Source organism: Salvelinus namaycush, chromosome 12, assembly GCF_016432855.1.
Source record: "Salvelinus namaycush isolate Seneca chromosome 12, SaNama_1.0, whole genome shotgun sequence".
NCBI lineage: Eukaryota > Metazoa > Chordata > Actinopteri > Salmoniformes > Salmonidae > Salvelinus > Salvelinus namaycush.
This window is the reverse complement of record NC_052318.1, coordinates 48,769,628-48,784,935: the sequence shown is the minus strand read 5'-3', so window position 1 is coordinate 48,784,935 and position 15,308 is coordinate 48,769,628. Positions and strand designations below refer to the sequence as shown.

The window sequence follows — 15,308 nt, the reverse complement described above, 5'->3', positions numbered from 1 at the left end:
GGATCGTGTCCTCATTGCTAACAAGGCTGAAAAGTGGAATCCCGAGATTTTCACAGTGACTTCAGTCAATCCATGAACTCACATGTACAGAATCCAAGACTGCGGCGGCAGAGAGAAGGTGGTTCACAGAAATCTACTGCTACAGGTGAACTTTTTGCCATTTGAAATCAATGATTCAGAGCACTTCAATGACAGTGATGCTGCAGGGGCAAACCCTCCTCTGATCACTGATCTAAGGCCAGAACCATTATTTGTCACCATGGCCCCTAGCCCAGTCCACTGTAATGCACCTGATGAAAGCAGCCCAGTGGCAGGTCACACAAGGGCGGGGAGGGAGTGTAGTTAAACCAGTCAAAAGACTAATTGAGTCAATCCCCCAGAATGTGCAAGTTTAACATAGTACGGAGACATAGTACAGAATTACTTTACATAGTACATCATTCTTTACGGCTAAGAAGGTATATATAGTGTAAGAGGCACTAAGCATCTAGGGGCAGTTGAAGGCCTAACCAACCTTCACTTGCCCTGAACCCTATGGGTAGCTTTGAGGCTATGAGGGGTGGCCAGTCCTCTTCTGGCTGTGCCGGGTGGAGATTATAACAGAACATGGCCATTTGAACATCTTGGCCATGTTCTGTTATAATCTACACCCGGCACAGCCAGAAGAGGACTCGCCACCCCTCATAGCCTGGTTCCTCTCTAGGTTTCTTCTTAGGTTTTGGCCTTTCTAGGGAGTTTTTCCTAGACACCGTGCTTCTACACCTGCATTGCTTGCTGTTTGGGGTTTTAGGCTGGGTTTCTGTACAGCACTTTGAGATATCAGCTGATCTAAGAAGGGCTATATAAATACATTTGATTTGATTTGAATTCAGAATTATGCCTTGAGTTTTGTAGATTATTTTGTTTAGTTTTAAAAGATTGGTGAAATTCAGGAGGGGTGAATGTAACAGTTGTAAATACTTTGTGAATTTATATTTAGAGTTTACTCATAAGTGGATGGTATTGTCAAGATGCAATTGTAATTGCACTTTTTAGGATGATATTAACATTCTGAATTCAAATGTGGTTACTAGCTAGCTAAGGAATTGTATGTGGGGACGATGGCTAGCTCCTCGACTGATCCCAGTCGTTTGTATTGTGCGTCTATGTTGTGGAAAGAGGCGACAATTGGCACACAACGCAGAGTTACAGCGGTGCAGTACAGCACCGGTTACACTAACGTTAGCCTCACGACCAAGGTCACAACGCTAGTTTACAGAAGAGTTGTCACGGAATATAACTAAATGTAAATGTTTTGTAGATGTTTACTAGCTAGCTATGTCAGTGTCTAAGTGTGGCTAGCTAAAGTTAGCTATCTAGCTACATCGCTAGCTAAGTCTGACACTGTCTGGAATGTCAGACACTGTTTCTCTCGTTAGCTAATGTTAGCTAAGTTAGCTGGCTAGATAAGTCACATTAGCTAGTATTGACTTATTCTCTATCTATCTATTTGTCAGGCTTATCTCATGCTTGCATGGTGATTGATTTAGTTAGCTAATTTTCCCCCAACATCGGACACCCCTAACTTCAGACACTCTCTAACAGTTGGAGGATTAAATCACCTCGAGCTCAACATTTAAATGGACTGGAAAATACCAGTACGTTTTGCGACTAAAAACACCCTTCTAAATAGCTGAACACTGATTTTCATTGCAGTTATGTAAATTAAGTTAGGTTATGAAAGTTTTCAAAAAAGTTATATTTATATACATACACGCTGTATATTGTAAAATTTGACTGCGCGATAGACCACACATAATTTAAAATCCAACTTTTTACCTAAATTATTCATACATGTTAGTAGTAAACTGTCATTTACTTTCTCAAAACATAAGATTAATATTTAAAACAAATAATGAGACATTATTTGGTTTCAACACTGATGTTGGTGAAGAACCATTTTTAAGAGTCTACATGCGTGCGCACCGGGCTACGCAATGAAAAGTTGACAGGCATGTCTTTTTTTTATATTAGAAGGCTAGCCAACGAGTCAACTGTCTAGTAAACACTTCGGATACGAGGGTGGTGTCTCTTTTTTGAACAAAATTAAATGGATATACCTTGTAATTGAACAAAATAGTAATGTGGCCCAAAACTGGGGACCGTATGCCGACAATACGGGACGTATATTGTTTGCTGAACCGCTTATCAAAAAGCTGATAGTAATTCCACTGAAATGTCAAATATACTAATTGCTAACCCGTTAGCTAACATTTTTACGACACCAATAATGACAAAACGTTGATGGCTTGATCACCAGGTAACACTGTTGAAGGTAATGTATTTCTTAAACGCTGTTGAATATGCCGATAATACGGGGTGCTACACTATTATTACTGTACTGGGTTTCAATAGTTTCTGACAGTGGCAGATTTTGTCAGACTTGTGAAGTAGAGGAGGATGGATGCACATTTGTTTACCTTAAATTTTATGTAGCCAAGTTAGTTTTGCTAGCTGAGCCAATGGCCATAATGTTGGCTTTGCAGTGGGTGGAGGAAGTCAAGTCAGACAGAGTAGTGATTTGCTCTAATTCATGTGCAATGTTGATTAGTCTGCAGTGCGAAGCTGCAGTGATTCGTTTGCAGCTTCGTAAAGCAGCATCTACGTCTTCCACATTGTCATCGATAATCAATAGTACAACCTTATTGGAAACTTGAAAACCTTAACTTCACCAGAGCCTCTTAGAACCATGCAGACACTCAGACACTACCATAGATAGTCTGGCCTTCATTTTTACCATACTTGCTTTATTGGTAATTTGCACAGGTATTCTGTCATAGTGACCAACCTGACACAAAACACACATCATAGGCTGGAAGCAGCTAATGGGCACTCAAGCGCACAAGAGCAGTATGTAGTATACAGAGATATTGTAGCTGGTAACCTTCCGAGTGACGGATCACTCCCTGCAGATTTCTCCACAAGTAGCTCGGGGGTTCGGATATCAACCTGCCTTTCTAACCCCGAAGCTACTGCTTCCCCTATTCATTTTGCTCTTTCCTCACTCCCTGTTACCACTAAGTTGGAAGCACAGAATCATCTGGCTTTTTTATGGCGGTTTTGGAGCAGTGGCTTCTTCCTTGCTGAGCGGCCTTTCAAGTTGATATAGGACTTGTTTTACTGTGGATATAAATACCTTTGTACCTGTTTCCTCCAGCATCTTCACAAGGTCCTTTGCTGTTGTTCTGGGATTGATTTTCACTTTTCGCACCAAAGTACATTCATCTCTAGGAGACAGAACACGTCTCCTTGCTGAGCAGCATGACAGCTGCGTGGTCCCATGGTGTTTATACTTGCGTAATATTGTTTGTGCAGATGAACGTGGTACCTTCAGGCGTTTGGAAATTGCTCCCAAGCATGAACCAGACTTGTGGAGGTCCACAATTTTTTTTCTGATTTCTTTTGATTTTATCATGATGTCAAGCAAAGAGGCACTGCGTTTGAAGATAGGCCTTGAAATACATTCACAGGTACACCTCCAATTGACTCAAAAGATGTCAATAAGCCTGTCAGAAGCTTCTAAAGCCATGACATCATTTTCTGGAATTTTCCACGCTGTTTAAAGGCACAGTCAACTTAGTGTATGTAAACTTCTGACCCACTGGGATTGTGATACAGTATTATAAGTGAAATAATCTGTCTGTAAACAATTGTTGGAAAAATTACTTGTGTCATGCACAAAGTAGATGTCCTAACCGACTTGCAAAAACTATAGTTTGTTAACAAGAAATTTGTGGAGTGGTTGAAATACAATACTTAATACTTAGTGTATGTAAACTTCCGACATCAACCTTACATAAACAACAACACTGAATGGCTCAGAGTGGGAGTCAGAGGTTACGTGATTGTCTTCTGGCACGCACCACTTCTATCAATAAATCACTATCAGAAAATCCTTTGTGTGGTAATTCTTTATTGTTTTACTGTTTTATTCATATGTTTTCAAGTACTGGTGACAAATCATGCATATTTTTTTGAAGGTTGTACTGATTATGATGAGCTAAGCTAATTCCAGCTATGTGTGGAGCCATGTTTGTTGACATACAATGTATTCTGGGTTTCACGTAAACGTCTGTCGGACAAAGATTTTATAACAAAATGTGGTGAGGGAGGGTTCACAGAGTAAACTTCTGGAAGTGAATGATGGGATGGGAATGAAGGTAGACGACACACCCCCTTCAACATGCATACTGCAAACAGACCAAACTAATCTTGTCTCCTCTTATTATCTTTGGTTGAAGTGAAAAAACAAACATGGCGGTAAGAACAAACTTCCCATCTTCGGATATCTTTCAATTTCTAGAAAGTATTTAACTGAATTATTTTGATCAATGGTGAGCTCACTCGTGATGTGATTGATTTTAAATACTAATTGTTATTAGCTAGTTCATATTGTAGTTTCTGTCAGCCGACAGTTATCTAAATATGATCGCTTGTGTTACATCAATTTTTTCCTCAATTAGTGCTAGAACAAACACAGCCTACATTTTCCGGTTTGGATGATTGTGTTATGCTGTAGTTACTTCTGTGAATGTCTGAACATTGCATCCAAAATTAAACTGTTCACATTCAGGGCATAACTTTGTAAGGACTGTGTTTGTGCAAAATGTTTCTGTGAAAAAACGGTGTGGCCAGCTCAAATGCTGATTGTTGCGTTAATCGAAACTGTATGTTCTAAATAAATCACACCGGTTTGAGCGTGCACTGCAGGGACCACTGTAGAATGATCACACCCGTTTGTTGGTACATGTGAAAAGGGTTATGCATGACTATGGGTTATGAATATTCACAAGTTGTCAGTCTTTTCTTGCTGTTTTTTTTCATCTAGTAATTACTAACGTTACCTCGCATGTCCGCGAGGAATATACACAAATATATTATGCTCCATACATACAGTGAGCTACAGTAGAAACAACATAACACGACATACATAAAGTATTATAACGTAACAAGGCACTTACTTTGGACATTTGTGTGTTTCTATCAAAGTTATTATCATGTAGTAATGAAAACAACAATGAAGGCGAACCTGGCACCAGCCAGAAAATGTGAAAAAGTTTGTGCAGGTTCTGTTCTGACTGGAGATGGGCAAGTGTCTGCATACTTGATCTGCAGAAACAAGGGGGAAGTGCTTGGGGAAGTTTGTCTGGCTCAATAATGCCTAAAAAATAAATTGTCCTCAAAAGTGAAATGGCCTAATTTTATGTGAATTAATGAGGTGGAACACACCTCAATTCAAACTGTTAGAAAATAAAACTTGTTAGAAAATCATTTGAAATTGACAAGTTAAAACAGCCTATAAACAAAAGCAGGCAGCATGCCTTAGTTTGAGGGCTGCACGGATTAACTGTCCTGTTGCGTAATGTTCACATTTTGGAACAGTGAGCACATTCTGACATCACGTGCATAAAAAAGTCATACCGTTCTGACCGTTAGAGATCTTTTGACGTCATATGTGACAAGGTTAACCCAATGCTGTGTTTGTCCAATATCAATATTGACCCAGCGCTGGGTTGTAGAAAGTACACCAATTGGGTTATTTTTAACCCAGCATTTTTTGGAGTAACAATAATTCATTTAGGAAAAGTCATAACCCGATTTCTACCTTTTCAGATGCCAAAATAGAAATAGTTTTGAGTATCCTAATTGTTTCAGTGCATGCATTCAACAAAGTTCGGACGAAAGATTTCCACAGGGTCGTCATCTCCAAAGTCCACTCAAAAAGACAGTAGTTCTGAATGAACTGGGTTTGATTTAGTTTGAGTTTTTTTGTATTATTAAAGTGTTAATTATTTCAGTTATCACTTGGCTTATGTAAATAATTTTGTAGTTGTCCTTTTAAACATCCTAAGGACAACATCCCCATAGTATTCACATTTCTCTCGTAAATGTTGTAGCTACATAAGAAGCTCAAACAATTTATTCTGGAAATATCCAGTCATTGCTATTTTCTTCATCACCATGCTGATGATTTCAAGTTGTATTGGATTTATTTTGATCTGTTAAAGACATTGAATACTTGTTGTATAGCATATTTACTACATTTAGTATGTTCAGTTTTTTTTCTCTGAAGTAATTTCATTTAAAGTTGTTGTTTGGTTTATGTAGATAAATGTCAATGCGGTTTATCACACAGTAACCAAAAACCTAATTTCATTTTCATATTGCCACTGAGTTTGCAGTTAACAGAATGTTGATCACAAGTTTCCCAGAATTGTTTGGCAGAAGTTGACAAGTTGCCGCAAAATTACCGCCAAAGTTTGCCTAATTTAACTCATTTCCATGTGAAAATATGAGCTTGCGGCAAATTGGCCACAACTGTTTGATAGAAACCAGTTTTATCAGTAAGAGAAAAGAAAGAAAGGAAAAGGGAGAGCTTCTCTAGGAGATGATAATATATATATATATATATGATATATAGGCCAGATGTAGGCTACATCTCAATCTCAAAAATACAATTTCATGGTACTCCTTAACCCTATAACCATTTAATATGATTCATATTTTTCATTGTGCTCCTACATTTGTTTGTGCTCCTACATTTTTCAATTTAGGAGCATGTGGGCCCAGTGGAGCTTCTATGTAGACTGACCTTTTCTGCCATAAGAGTTTCCCATGTTGTACGTAGTGCCGTCTGGTTCAGTGTGGGGATGCGCAGTGGCCATATTCACAGCAATAAACTTTGTCCAGTCCACCTGTAGTAGAAGAACAGGTCAGATAAAGTACACAGCTGTTACCAATATATGTCAGGTCAGGTGTCTGGGAACTCACAATAATCAATGTAAATTTAAAACAGGGCATCATTTACGTAAGTCAGTACATTTGTGCAAGGGTATGAATGTAAAATGTGTCTGCTCACAATGTTTTTTTTTTGGCTGCCTCTTATCTCCTATTATTATGTCATCACTGTACCTTATCCTGTGTCTCCAGGCTCTCTGGGTCCACCCTGTACATGTAGTTGGTCTCAGTGCTGACAAAGCAGTCTCCCTTGTACTTAACAAAGCTAACACTGGCATTGTCTGTTGCCTCTGCAGGGAGAAAACAGAAATCGAATGTAGATATTGATCACTCTATTTCGATGGGGGCAATTGCATCTTGTTGCTGCTGATACTTCTTCATTTTCTTTTCTAATTTAGAAGTGCACAAAAGGAATGAGTGAATAACTTCTTTGATTTTTGGACAAACTCTTTATAAACCTTGGTAAATGACTATAGCCTGTGTATGGTTTGCATGGTCAATTAAAGATTAAAGTTGCTTGTCATATTTCTGGCAGAGTTATAGTTCTTGCAAAATTGTGCTGCTTGCAAAGAGTCCTGTTGCGGCTTGCAAACACTTGAGGAGAGGAAAAGCCTCCCTTCTTCTTCCCTCCAATCCCCCTGTTTAAATGTTACATAACCTTCGACTGTAGCCAAGCCCCTGAGGCCTCAACCCAGTTTCCCGGGCAGCAGACCAGCTTGAGTTACAGTTTGAAGAGAGGCACATCTCATTGCATTGGGTTTACTTTCTCTGAAATAGTCTTATAAAAACCAGATCTTGAATAAAGTCCTTTTGTAATGGTAGCCTTCCTCCTCTTCGTCTGAAGAGGAGGTGTAGCAGGGATCGGACCAAGACGCAGCGTAGTTCGTGCTCAACATATTTAATTAAGACGATAAATGTGAACACTTACAAAATACAAAAATAACAAACGTGGCAAACTGAAACAGTCCTCTGGTGAAACGAACACAAAGACAGGAAACAACCACCCACAAACCCCAACACAAAACAAGCCACCTAAATATGATTCCCAATCAGAGACAACACAAAACACCTGCCTCTGATTGAGAACCATATTAGGCCAAACATAGAAACAGACAAACTAGACACACAACATAGAATGCCCACCCAGCTCACGTCCTGACCAACACTAAAACAAGTAAAACACACAAGAACTATGGTCAGAACGTGACAGTACCCCCCTCCTGAGGTGCGGACTCCGAACGCACCACCTAAAACTCTAGGGGAGGGTCTGGGTGGGCATCTGTCCGCGGTGGCGGCTCCGACGCTGGACGAGGATCCCACTCCACCATTATCTTTGTCCCCCTCCTTAGCGTCCTTTGAGTGACGACCCTCGCCGCCGACCTTGGCCTAGGAACCTTCACAAAGGTCACCACTAGACTGAGGAAACTCCTCCGGACTGAGGGACAGCTCATGACAGAGAGGTAGCTCATGACAGAGAGGTAGCTTAAGACAGAGAGGTAGCTTAAAACAGAGAGGTAGCTCTGGACAGAGAGGTAGCTCTGGACAGAGAGGCAGCTCCGGACAGAGAGGCAGCTCCGGACAGAGAGGCAGCTCCGGACAGAGAGGCAGCTCTGGACTGAAGGGCGGTTCCGGACTAATGGCGGCTCCGGACTGAATGGCGGCTCCGGACTGAAGGGCGGCTCCGGACTGGAGGGCGGCTCATGACTGGAGGGCGGCTCATGACTGGAGGGCGGCTCATGACTGGAGGGCGGCTCATGACTGGAGGGCGGCTCATGACTGGAGGGCGGGTCATGACTGGAGGGCGGCTCATGACTGGAGGGCAGCTCATGACTAGCGGGCGGCTCTGGCCGCTCCTGACTGGCGGGCGGCTCTGGCGGCTCCTGACTGGCGGGCGGCTCTGGCGGCTCCTGACTGGCGGGCGGCTCTGACGGCTCCTGACTGACGGAAGGCTCTGGCGGCTCCTGACTGACGGACGGCTCTAACGGCTCGGGACAGACGGGCGGCTCTGACGGCTCGGGACAGACGGGCGGCTCAGATGGCGCTGGGCAGGCGGGCAGCTCAGATGGCGCTGGGCAGGCGGGCAGCTCAGATGGCGCTGGGCAGGCGGGCAGCTCAGACGGTGCTGGGCAGACGGGCAGCTCAGACGGTGCTGGGCAGACAGGCAGCTCAGAGGGCGCTGGGCAGACGGGCAGCGCAGGCGGCGCTGGACAGACGGGCAGCGCAGGCGGCGCTGGACAGACGGGCAGCGCAGGTGGCGCTGGGCAGACGGGCAGCGCAGGCGGCGCTGGGCGGCGCTGGGAAGACGGGCAGCACAGGCGGCGCTGGGCAGATGGGCAGCGCAGGCGGCGCTGGGCAGACGGCCGACTCTGACCTGCTGAGGCGCACAGTAGGCCTGGTGTGTGGTCCCGGAACTGGTGGTACCGGACTGGAGACACGCACCACTAGGCGAGTGCGGGGAGCAGGAACAGGGCACACTGGACTCTCAAGGCGCACTATAGGCCTGGTGCGTGGTGCCGGAACTGGTGGTACCGGGCTGTAGCTACGCACCTCAAGGCTAGTGCGGGGAGAAACAACAGTGCATACAGGGCTCTGGATACGCACAGTAAGCTTGGTGCGTGGTGCCGGAACTGGTGGTACCGGGCTGGAGACACGCACCACAGGGAGAGTGCGTGGAGGAGGAACAGAGTTCTGGAGACGCACAGGAAGCCTGGTGCGTGGTGTTGGCACTGGTGGTACTGGACTGGAGCGAGGAGGTGGCACCGGATATACCGGACCGTGGCGGCGTACTGGCTCCCTTGAGCACCGAGCCTGTCCAACCTTACCTGTTGAATGCTCCCCGTAGCCCGACCAGTGCGGGGAGGTGGAATAACCCGCACTGGGCTGTGCTGGCGAACCGGGGACACCATACGTAAGGCTGGTGCCATGTACACCGGCCAGAGGAGATGCACTGGAGACCAGATGCGTTGAGCCGGCTTCATGGCACCTGGCTCAATGCTCAATCTAGCCCGGCCGATACGTGGAGCTGGAATGTATCGCACCGGGCTATGCACCCGTAAAGGAGACACCGTGCGCTCTTCCGCATAATACGGTGTCTGCCCGTACTCTCGCTCTCTACGGTAAGCACAGGAAGTGGGCGCAGGTCTCCTACCTGACTTCGCCACACTCCACTTTAGCCCCCCCCCCAAGAAATTTTGGGGGTTTCTTCTCGGGCTTCCAGCCACGCTTCCGTGCTGCCTCCTCATACCACCGCTCCTCGGCTTTAGCTGCCTCCAGCTCTTCACGAGAGCGGCGATATTCTCCAATCTTAGCCCAGTGTCCCTTACCCTCCAGAATTTCCTCCCATGTCCAGGAGTCCTGTGTAATGGGCCGCTGTTGCTGCTGTCGCTGCTGCCCGTTACTACGCTGCTTGGTCCGAGTTTGGTGGGTGGTTCTGTAACGGCAGCCTTCCTCCTCTTCGTCTGAAGAGGAGGTGTAGCAGGGATCGGACCAAGACGCAGCGTAGTTTGTGCTCAACATATTTAATTAAGACGATACATGTGAACACTTACAAAATACAAAAATAACAAACGTGGCAAACCGAAACAGTCCTCTCTGGTGAAACGAACACAAAGACAGGAACCATCACCCACAAACCCCAACACAAAACAAGCCACCTAAATATGATTCCCAATCAGAGACAACACAAAACACCTGCCTCTGATTGAGAACCATATTAGGCCAAACATAGAAACAGACAAACTAGACACACAACATAGAATGCCCACCCAGCTCACGTCCTGACCAACACTAAAACAAGTAAAACACACAAGAACTATGGTCAGAACGTGACACCTTTCTTTGTCACATTCCTCACTGTTAAACAGAAAAAGATCAGCAGAATCTAGAAACCACACTGGAACTGACTCCAACATTTCCACAGGGATCATTTTGAGATTACACCATGAAATAGCACTGCAACATTGACAATAGGCAGCTTTACATTGCTCCAGATTTACTCAATGCAATGTCACGGAAAATATATTTGCGACATGTGTAATGGAAATGGCAGATATATATTGAACAAAAATATTAACGCAACATGTAAGGGGCTGGTCCCATGTTTCATGAGCTGAAATAAAAGATCCCAGAAAGGTTCCATATGCACAAATAGCTTATTTCTCTCAAATGTTATGCACAGATTTGTTTACATCCCTGTTAGTGAGCATTTCTACTTTGCCAAGATAATACATTCACCTGACAGGTGTGGCATATTAAGAAGCTGATTAAACAGTATGATCATTACACAGGTGCACCTTGTGCTGGGGGCAATAGAATTCCACTTTAAAATGTGCAATTGTGTCACACAACACAATGCCACAGATGTTTCAAGTTTTGAGGGAGAGTGCAATTGACATGCTCACTGCAGGAATGTCCACCAGAGCTGTTGCCAGATAATTTCTCTACCATAAGTCAACTCCAACTTTGTTTGAGAGAATTTAGGTCCAACCGGCCTCACAATCGCAGACCACGTGTAACCATGCCATTCCAGGACCTCCATATCCAGCTTCTTCACCTGCGGGATCATCTGAAACCAGCCACCCAGACAGCTGATGAAAGTGAGGAGTATTTATGTCTGTAATAAAGCCCTTTTGTGGGGTAGAACTCATTCTGATTGGCTGGGCCTGGCTCCCAAGTGTGTGGGCTTTTGGCTGCACCCCTGCCCAGTCAGGTAAAATCCATAGATTAGGGACTAATGAATTCATTTTAATTGATTGATGTCCTTATATGAACTGTAACTCAGTAAAATCGTTGCAATGTTGCGTTTATATTTTTGTTCAGTATAGAATAAATTATTTAAAGAATATTCTCTAAACAACATTTGTATCCGTTCAACACGGGTCGATTTTTCTTTTGTCAAACTTTCTTTTTTGCGACAAATGATGGAAACTGTGTTTTTTTTATAAATGATGATTGCCGACTCATTTTGAAGGTACGCAGGGGCATGTGACGTCACCGCATAAAAATAATGCCCCACTCCACATTGAAATCGAAATGTCTACTGCTTGCTAAATCTATTTTTTCAACGATAAAAATTATGTTTATTTGCAAGACAAGGATTGTCCTGACTTTCAAGAAAGCTTGAATTGCTTCGCCTTCCTTTTCCGGTTGGCTGGCAAGTTTCACCATCAAATTATTTCAGATCTACAGGAGTGTAAGTTTCACCATGGAACGGACCGTGCCGATACGTTGGCACATGTTAATTATTAGAATATGGCAAATATTTGTCAATTACAGGATTCTATCTATGCTGGCTTTCGCAGGCTCCTGAAAAATTAAACGGATAGGTGGGAGGGCAAACAGGCTGTCGCCAATTTATTAATGCTCAATTTGCCTAAACAGGTTATGAACATCGTCAAAAAATCACTGGACACGTTAATGGAAACATAGCTAGTTTGATAGCTGTTAAAATCAGATCCAACAATAATATCAAGGGGTTCGAAATCCAGGGCTTTAAAAACAAAGGTGTCATTGTACACTGATGTAAAATTTCGATCGCTCCAAAACCTCATACAGGATCTAGATACTTTTTCTAGTCTCTCTGGATTAGAACAAAATTATGATAGATGTACTATATTACGTATTGGAAATGTCTGCTCTACCCAAAATCACAACCAACTAATCACAGCATTACCGCAAAAATGAAAGAGGCAAGTGGAAGGGGGAAAAAGTAAGGAACATGTCTTTCGGCCCTGCATTAAAGACCAAAATTGGTTAAAGAAAATTGTGATATATAAAAAAGTATACCAGTTTCATTTAAGGATAAAAAAATGTACAGCTGTGATATACAGATTGCAAAATAGTTGGGAAGATAATTTCGATATACTGATTTCATGGCACATGGTTTATGAACTGATACGCAAAACAACGCCGGATTCAAAACTGAGAATTCAATGTAAATTATTATACAAAATTCTTGCAAACAATAGAATGTTATATATATGAGGGATACAACCTTCCCATCTATAGCGTGGTTCTTGCTGCGAAGAGACAGAGTCGTTAGATCATTTATTTAAGTACTGTCCAAACCAGCCCCGTCGCGGGTCCCGATGTCTTGCTCCCAGACAAACTAAACAACTTCTTTGCTCGCTTGGAGGACAATACAGTGCCACTGACACGGCCCACTACCAAAACCTGCGGACTCTCCTTCACCGCAGCCAACGTTTAAACGTGTTAACTAGCTGCATCCTCAGAGCATGCGCAGACCAGCTGGCTGGTGTGTTTACGGACATATTCAATCAATCCCTTTCCCAGTCTGCTGTTCCCACATGCTTCAAGAGGGCCACCATTCCTGTTCCCAAGAAAGCTAAGGTAACTGAGCTAAACGACTATCGACCCTGGGTCTCGACCCCGACCTGTGCAACTGGGTCCTGGATTTTCTGACAGGCCGCCGCCAGGTGGTGAGGGTAGGAAACAACATCTCCACCTCGCTGATCCTCAACCCAGGGGCCCCATAAGGGTGCGTTCTCAGCACTCTCCTGTACTCCCTGTTCACCCATGACTGCGTGGCCATGCACGCCTCCAACTCAATCATCAAGTTTGCAGACGACACTACAGTGGTAGGCTTGATTACCAACAACGACAAGACGGCCTACAGGGAGGAGGTGAGGGCCCTCGGAGTGTGGTGTCAGGAAACCTCACACTCAACGTTAACAAAACAAAGGAGATTATCGTGGACTTCAGGAAACAGCAGAGGGAGCACCCCCCTATCCACATCGATGGGACAATAGTAGAAAAGGTGGAAAGTTTTAAGTTCCTCGGCGTACACATCACGGACAAACTGAAATGGTCCACCCACACAGACAGCATGGTGAAGATGGCGCAACAGCGCCTCTTCAACCTCAGGAGGCTAACAAAATGTGGCTTGTCACCTAAAACACTCACAAACTTTTACAGATGCATAATTGAGAGCATCCTGTCGGGCTGTATCACCGCCTGGTACAGCAACTGCTCCGCCCACAACCGCAAGGCTCTCCAGAGGGTAGTGAGGTCTGCACAACTCATTACCGGGGGCAAACTACCTGCCCTCCAGGACACCTACACCACCCGATGTCACAGAAAGGCCAAAAAGATCATCAAGGACAACAACCACCCGAGCCACTGCCTGTTCACCCCGCTATCATCCAGAAGGCGAGGTCAGTACAGGTGCATCAATGCTGGGACCGAGAGACTGAAAAACAGCTTCTATTTCAAGGCCATCAGACTGTTAAACAGCCATCACTAACATTGAGTGGTTGCTGCCAACATACTGACTCAAGTCTCTATCCACTTTAATATTTAAAAGTTGGATGTAATAAATGTATCACTAATCACTTTCAGCAATGCCACTTTATATAATGTTTACATACCCTACATTACTCATCTCACATGTATATACTGTACTCTATACGATCTTGCCTATGCCGTTCGACCATCGCTCATCCATATATTTATATGTACATATTCTTATTCATTCCTTTACACTTGTGTGTAAAAGGTAGTTGTTGTGAAATTGTTAGATTACTTGTTAGATATTACTGCATGGTCGGAACTAGAAGAACAAGCATTTCGCTACACTCGCATTAACATCTGCTAACCATGTGTATGTGACCAATAACATTTGATTTGATGTGGCTTGTTTTTGGTCACAGGTCCAGGAATGGCTGAAGAATTGCAGATACTGCAGCACCACTGGTTGATTTGAAAAGTCATAGTCAATCTTTAATTACAATCTGTAGAAACTATGAGAATAGAAAGGTTCAGATCTTTTGTGAAACATCACAGCACATTTGAAAAATACATGGCAAATAGAAATACAAAATGGACGGTGTTAAGAGATAGATGGGAGGGGTTGAATAGAGCTGAAGGGTGGTACTAATAACGACAAGAGAACTCATGTAAAATATACTGTGTCCGTAAAATGTATATAGGTTCAGAACTTTTGAAAAACAACACAGTTAAAAATATACGGCAAATATAAATCAAACTGGATGGACATCAGAAATAGATTAGAGAGGTTGAGGATAGAGGAAGGACAAGACTAAAAACAAACAAAATATAACTATTGTAAAACGGATTGTGTCCGTAAAATATATACGGTATGTATAAGCTGGAAGTAGAAGCCTAAGTGTTGTTAATCATTAGTTTAGTCCAATTCGAGGAGGGGTGGAAAATAATAAAGGATAAAAAATAAAAAAGATATGTATGTGTATGTATATGCATGAATGTATGTACTGTACGTACAGTGGGGAGAACAAGTATTTGACACACTGCCGATTTTGCAGGTTTTTCTACTTACAAAGCATGTAGAGGTCTGTAATTTTTATCATAGGTACAGTTCAACTGTGAGAGACGGATTCTAAAACAGAAATCCAGAAAATCACATTGTATGATTTTTAAGTAATTAATTTGCATTTTATTGCATGACATAAGTATTTGATACATCAGAAAAGCAGAACTTAATATTTGGTACATAAACCTTTGTTTGCAATTACAGAGATCATACGTTTCCTGTA

General features: G+C 43.3%; 1 protein-coding gene across 1 annotated transcript in view; it reads right to left on the bottom strand.

The window, feature by feature from the left end:
• The window catches only part of bco2a (beta-carotene oxygenase 2a), a 102,063-nt gene that overhangs the window by 54,935 nt on the left and 31,820 nt on the right, over positions 1 to 15,308 (bottom strand). Inside the window, exons 4-5 of the mRNA XM_039005962.1 lie at positions 6,952 to 7,067; positions 6,632 to 6,734 (exon numbers count right to left, since the gene is read on the bottom strand). Of these exons, the coding sequence (XP_038861890.1) occupies positions 6,632 to 6,734; positions 6,952 to 7,067 (219 nt within the window). The remainder of the gene's footprint in view (positions 1 to 6,631; positions 6,735 to 6,951; positions 7,068 to 15,308) is intronic.